At 44.5% G+C, this 7,131-nt stretch overlaps 1 protein-coding gene across 2 annotated transcripts in view; it reads left to right on the top strand.

The window, feature by feature from the left end:
- Positions 1 to 838: 838 nt before the first annotated feature.
- The window catches only part of ABCD3 (ATP binding cassette subfamily D member 3), a 29,690-nt gene continuing 23,397 nt past the window's right edge, over positions 839 to 7,131 (top strand). For both annotated transcript variants that reach the window (XM_086462724.1, XM_086462723.1), the window contains exon 1: positions 839 to 954. In XM_086462724.1, the coding sequence (XP_086318850.1) occupies positions 839 to 954 (116 nt within the window). The remainder of the gene's footprint in view (positions 955 to 7,131) is intronic.

The following is a 7,131-nucleotide window of genomic DNA, read 5'->3' as shown; positions in this document are numbered from 1 at the left end:
TGTACATTATCAGGTGTCTTTCTGAGGGATATGACCACAGGGGAAGATCCAGTATAAATACAGTTATGCTGGTGTGGGTGTTTTTACTGGTATAGCTTGACTTGGCAAGCTGTTAACATCTCTGCTGGAAAAAGCACCTGTGCGAGTACAACTGGTTTTGTGGGAGACGGCTGGCTGGTATCTCCCGCTGTACCCGGTGTGGCTCTGCCCGTAATAGGGATTGTTTTCCTGGGCTTAGGTGACAGCTCATTCCACCCTCTGTCCTAAAGTCAGTCTCGGCAGCTCCTCTCACGGCCCTAAAAAAACCCAAAACCCAGAGAGGGTGGCAAAACTTAAATCAAAGTCTCTGTTAAAGGTTTATTTCGTGTTCTCTCCACGTTTATATGGCATTTCTAACTCACACCCAGGAATCACACCGTGCACCTGCACAAAGACCCCTCCCCGTGGGAGCGAATGGCCCGAGGCAGGAGGTGCCCAGCCGAGGGTGCCCGAGACAATGAAACCCCGGGGGGAGGCCCGGCCGCCCGCTCCTCAGCCCGGCCTCCAGGCGAGGACGGCCGGCGCGGCCCCACCGGCGCAGGGGGAGACGCCCCTTCCTTCTTCCCCGTTCCCCGCGCACCCACCGGCGTGGGAGACGCGGCAGGAGCCCCAGCCCCCGTTCCCCGCGTTGCACAACCCGCCCGCGCCCTCACTCCCCAAGCGCGGCCCGGTGCGGGCCGTCCCGCCGGCGGAGGAGCGGCCGGGCGGGCCCCGCCCCCCTCCCGGCATTCCCCGCGCCCGCTCGGCTGCCCTCGGCTCGGCTCGGCTCGGCTCGGCTCGGCTGGGCTGCGCTCCCACCATGGCCGCCTACAGCAAGTACCTGACCGTGCGCCACTCCGCCATCGCCGGGGCCACCGCCGCCGCCTGCGCGTTCCTCTGCCTGCTCAGCAAGCGGCGGGCGGCAGCCCAGCACGGGTGAGCGGGGAGGGCCGGCGGCCAGGCCCGGGGTGCGGGGGCGGGAGGGGCGCCGGGGGCGAGCCGCCGGGCGAGCGCTGGGAGGCGGAGGCGAGCGAGAGCTGTGGTCGCCCTCGTCGGCTCTCGGCCTGACGGAGGGGCGGCCGCGTCCCGGCTGCTGCGGGGCGCCGCTGCCGGCACCTTCCTCCCGGCACCTTCCTCCCGGGGAGGCGGCTGCTGTGGAGAGGGGTCAGGCTGCTTCTCCCTCCCGCCTTCCCCGGGCTGCCGTCGATGCCACTCTTGGGAGTAGCCGACCGCCGCCGCCTCGTTACTCAAATTATACTCGTTTTTCTCCATTTTCCTGACCCTGAACTACAGTCAGCGAACTGTTGACTTCTAGGGATGCCCTAGGACGCCCGGTCTGCCTAGGCAAATAATGGACCCCAGCCGTCGCCTGAACGCTGCCGTGCGGCAGGAAGGTACCGCCACAGCCTCGAAGAGGTGGTGGCTGGTTCTGTGCCTGTGAGGATGCCTTGCTGCTGTACGTGTGCTAGGGTGCGTGTTCGCTCATCTCCTGCGAGGCACTTGGGTACCATAAAGTGTGGCAGATGAAGGATATAGCTCGGACTCAGTCCTTTCACGATTTTAGCCTATTTGTGGCTGTAGATTGTTGACCATATGCTAAAGATCCTGTATGTTACACCAGCACAGTTAGATATTGTTTAGCCACTACAAACTTACCCTGGTGCTAATCTTGATGGTGAAATGGATATAACTCACCAGACTGAAGTAATAACATATCTGTGATTAAGCAGCAGTCCTGCTTTATTTTACTCAATTCCTTTATACACATATCTTTAAAAGCTTCAGAATTGATGTGCTGCTGACAGTTCATTCATTTGCTACCTTACAGTGTTTGCATGAGAGTAAAAATAACAAGATCCCTTAAACTATTGCTGAGAGTTACTCTTCTATCAAACGTGCAGAGAGGGGTGATTTTTTCAGGTATCTGCTGGATTTGGTGAAACACATTTGTAAAAAAGGAGAAAATTTATATAGAAGGGCATAAAAATAGGGAGCTGGGAGAGTTACTGACACTGTACTGCAAGGTTTTCACACTTAATTTATAATGGTGTTTGTGAGAAAGACTAGGCCATGGAGATGTTCTGGGAGCATCTACATTTTAATTCGGATCAAGACAATTCTTTTAAAGTGACTCTGCCAGTTGTCCACGCTTACCTTGCTCTGCTTTTATTGAGGAGTGATCTTGGAGCGCACGATCTACCTTACATTCGGATTGGAGCACATCTTCAAATGTAGGTGCAAGTCCAGCACAGTTTTGGAGTGCATTTAGTATATTCCCACTATGAGTAGCATTCAGTTGACAGGAGCAGGCCAGAACTTGTCCAGAGCAATCTCCCTATCCCTGAAATAAATACAATGTGGTTCCTGGCTTGTCACCATAAGTTATTTTCTTGCAGATCTTCTGATGTTGATGTGCAGGACTTGACAATGGCAATGCATCTGTGAGCTTGAGAGTCAGTGTACTGAAAGTGAGCGTTAGCCTTAGTGCTGAAGACTGTATTTGGAATGTGCCCTTCCCAAATGAATCTTCAATTTTGTTAGGTACAGCGTTAAAAATCTGAGGCATTCATATGTATTAAAACAACCAAACACTATTACAAGATCAGTGAGAATTGGAAAGTGGAGATAATTTGTGAATTATGTTCCACCTGCTTTGGCAGTTGAATGGAGTTGAGAGCCTGACCTGATCTGTCCTTTTCCTCTATCTGTACTGCAGCCTTTCTGATACCTTATCCTTCGCTCCTGTCATGTCCCTCTCCCAAGCCATTCTGCATTCTCAAATCTGTTAGAAATGCAGTTACTAAATGCAGTACCATGCTTGCAAACGTGATTGTTCCACTTGCGCCTATGTGCTGCTTTACTCTGAGTCCCACCACACAAACAGGTCTTATTTACTACTGGTACTGTGTTGTGGCCAGTGCAGTATGTCCAACGTTCAGTTGTTTCAATAATAGCTGCTTGAATGCTATTTTTGAGGATGGTTTTGCCCACTGGTCTTCATTCTTTTCTCCATGTTTCCGTGTGAGGCAAACCTTGCCAGGAGCGTTACAGAATGCTACCTATCAAGACTAGGCAGTAGGTAAGCTACATTGCCTATACCACCCTAGTTATTACCATTGCCTCATCCTCCTTTAGTCTCATTAATTCATGTATCATTCATTTATTAATGCTTTGTTGCTAATGTAAATTATAGCATACTTTTGGAAGGGATTGTCGTTGTGCCAAATCTTTACGTATTCCAGCATACTTGTGCTGGTATATGATGCTGACATATAATAACACGTGGTAAACCTTTGTGCGGTGATGATACAAATCTCCAGGACCTAGTGTACCCTCTAATTTCTGTGTTGCATTTCTCTCTGCCTCTTTGGGAAGAGGGAGAAGTTGGGAGGGTACGACTGTCCTAAATTTGTTTGCTTATTCCTGTGGAGGAGAATTTCATTTGGCAATCTGGGTACGCTACCCAGACTATCTGCTGCTTGAGGTTAACTGAGTAAAGTGTGTGAGGGATAGCGGTGATTTAGGTTTATATGTGTGAATTCCTTTGTTAACCTTGGTATATAATGCCTGAAAATGTCGTGTCGTGTTAAGCATGAGGTGAATTTTGGTAGTTGAATTCTGGAAGGTGAAGTTCTAGTTTTGAGCTTCCTAAAGGCAAAGGTGAATGTTGCAGACTTGGATATAAACAACAAAACCTGGCCTTAACGTTCAGGTGAACTATGGAAGTGTTCTAGTGCAACAGTAAACTTTACCTGCAAAACTTCTTCCTTTCTTGCCCAGTTTATTTCAGAATACACACTCAAGTATTTATGCTTATACCTACTTTATGCTCAAAATAAGATACGCTGTTATATCATGTTTTCCTGGAATAACTGTCTGTTTTCTGGTTTATGTTGTGTGCTTTTTCTTGCTGGGATGTAAGCAATGATTCAGTATCACTGCTGGCCAAAGTTGAAAAGTAAAGTAACATTTAAAAAAAACCCCAACCAACAACCAACAAAAAACCCCACCCAAAACCAAACAACTAAAAATCTTTTTTTTTTTTTTTTTAGCAAATCATGTGTGTTAGAATGTGTAACAAGAAAGTTACCGTACACAGACTTTTCATATTTTCTGCGTTAATTTTGATATAGAACAATCAGTTGTAGAAATGATAGCAGGAAGAAAAGAAGAGGCAACTTTCACCTACTTTTCTGCTGTCAGGCAATAGGGTCAAGGTTCAGTACAGCTCATATCAAGTAATAATGTATGAATAATTAAGCTGTATATGTGATGCTAACCTACCTTAGTAGGTCAAAGATCATTTAATTAGTGCTAGCTGGGTTAGTCACACATGGGCTTCTGTAAGAGCTCTTACATCACTCGTCGGTTTTGCAGAACTGAGAGGTGGTATCACTTGTTGTTTAGGGTATATTTTAACTCTGACTTTCTAAAATTCTCCAAAACAGAACGATGTAGAACTGTATGCTGATAGTAAGTTGTTAGTGTTCTGTGTTACCTCCCTGCAGTAAAGCACGGAAAGAAGAATGCACTGTTTCTCTACTTGAGTTGCTCTCCTCAAAAAGTCTATTTCCTTGGAAAAGCTTCATTTCTTCTTGGGAAGGAGGAAGTTGTTATATGTAAATGCAATTATGACTTCGCTTGTAGTATTTGGGCTTATAAGAATCATAAGAAGTTGTCTTGTTTGAGAAACTGTATTATCCTGAGTGTGTGATACAGGAAAAAACAATTATGACTTTAATCCACCATGAGCTGTTGCTGCAAACAGAAGTGACTCCAGCACTGATGATCAGTGTCATGAGTTGAAAATATTGCTTCCATTTAGGGAAATGACTCATAAAATCTGTTTTAAAGACCAGTGGTTCTATTTTTTCCACTATTGAGTATTGGAGAAAGATTTATAGAGTGGAAGAATAAAGGAAAACAGACAGAAACAGGTCGATATTCTTTGTACTTTGTCCCCTGTCATTTAAAATCAAGAAAAATGTTTAATGCCCAAGACTGTCACTGAGCAAGATCTGAAAAGACTGATTTTTGGAATGGATTTTTTTCCTTTCATTTCAATGCATTTTATTACTTGAAAAAAACCTTTGAACTAATCTTTACTATTTTCCTAAATGGTGTTTTGTGCTGTAATACAAATACTGTCTGGTATGTGTGCGAATACAAACAACAGATGTTTCTCTTTTAGTAGCTGCTGTTACTTCTGCTGATAGCACTTTGTTGCTATGAATTACTATTTTAATTGAACGCAAATGATCTCAACCTTACTGACAAGGCATGAGTGGGGATTGTAGTTCATGTTCGTGCCATTTAAAAAAAAAAAAAAAAAAAAAGTGGCCAAAACTGTTGAAATGCTGAGCCCTCTTCACCCCACTTGCCCCCTAACCTTCACACTTCTCCTTTGGTTCACCTAGACATTGTAGTTTTTTTAAACAAAGACACTAAACCTGTATTAAATATAAACACTCAAAAAGATGGTAAATGCTGAAACAAGGTTATACAATATAGGACTGTAAAAGGGAAAAAAAAGCCCATAATATACAACATGTGTAAAATAGAATGAAGTTGTATGTTACTTTTGATCCACAAAAACCTAATCCTGGGTCTGTTTTATGAGCTTCGTCTTGATTATTAGATATGACTGCCTCAAACGAGAAGCAGCAGAACATTTGCTTAAAATTTGACTGCTTCAGAAATAAAACTTTAAGGGGTGTTGCATAAAGGAGCTGGATGTTGTCTGTTATCCTTCTAGTGAGAATTGTTCCTGAATATCTATGTAGTTTAAAATAAAGTACTCACCCAATTGGAGAATGAACTTGGATTACTTTCAAAAATAAGGTATTTAACTCATATGGTTTTCTGCTGGAAGAAGGGATCAAAAGGAATACTAGTAGGTAGGTAGGGTAAAGAATCTGGAACTGCAAGACCAGGAAAAGGGAATAAACAGAATGGAGCTAATAGGAAGGAATTTGTAATATATGGAGAGGTGACAAAATAAGGTTTTAGGATCTGCTCCTAGACACACTGGCCTTTCCTGTTACCCAGCTGTTTCCATTCGAATCCAAGAGGATGCTAGGGTATGGACATTTAATTTTGTATAAGTTGAACTTCTGAAACCCAAGTGTTTGACGTCCCTTCTGCGGAGGAGAAAAAAGGCATAAGGGAAGAACAGTGTATGCTTGGGGCTTTAGAGGTTAGACATGCCTAAAGTAAGGGGGAAGGCTCATTTGAGTTGAGAGGTCAACAGAGTTGTTGACACAGTGTATATCAAATAGAGTTTTACACAGTTCATCTTGGGTGGCACACAACTTGCCTGTCACTGGGCTTCTCCGCCTTTTTCTTCTGACAGGGTGGCAGTAGATATTCTGCTTATGTCATCGGCTGGGCTGCCCATGAACCTGCCGTTTGGCTGTGATCGATACAAGTACGGTCAGAAGCGATAGCTGTGTCCAAATGTTTGGAGGCGCTTTCAAGTATAACACAGAAGTTTAAACATAGCAAATGGCACTTGTAACTTGAAGCAAGTCATGAATTTTTAAGTCAGTTTTTGTATTTTTAGGATGTTGTTCTCTTTTGTTAGTTTGCCTCATTTCTTCAGGTTCTGAAGATGTTTGGGTGAGCCTTGCTAGTGTACGTTACATGAAGGGACCTGTTCTAATTGAGTCCCCTATGACTGTTTTGACAAGAAGGGTGACATTATATTGCTGCAGATTAACAGACTGCTTCCGTGTATGTAAAAGCTTTAAAGGGAACCTGTGCTGCTTTGTGAAAAGGGGGCAAGTGTCAAAAAAACCCTACAACAAACCAAAAACAAACTCTGTGCAACTACATTGAAGTAGGTTTATCCAGAATGTGAATGGGACTGTTGAGTCTGTTACTTGCTGTATGTGCACTAGCATTTAAAAAACACAAAACAAGAAGACAAAACACCAATAGGATTTCTAGAAAATGTATCCAAAATCTAATCTTGTAGAAAAACCTGCCTGGGGCTCAGAAAACCTGTCTTCAGCTGGAAGGTATGGAGACAGGAGAAACCAGATGACTCAGCCCTACTCCTAGCATTCAGACTGCCTTTGTTTGGGGCCTGGGTAGTTAATTAGTGGTTTCTCT

Source organism: Leptosomus discolor, chromosome 3 (assembly GCF_034619465.1).
Source record: "Leptosomus discolor isolate bLepDis1 chromosome 3, bLepDis1.hap2, whole genome shotgun sequence".
Lineage (NCBI taxonomy): Eukaryota > Metazoa > Chordata > Aves > Leptosomiformes > Leptosomidae > Leptosomus > Leptosomus discolor.
The sequence above is the reverse complement of the archived record's forward strand: the minus strand, read 5'-3'. Positions and strand labels throughout refer to the sequence as shown.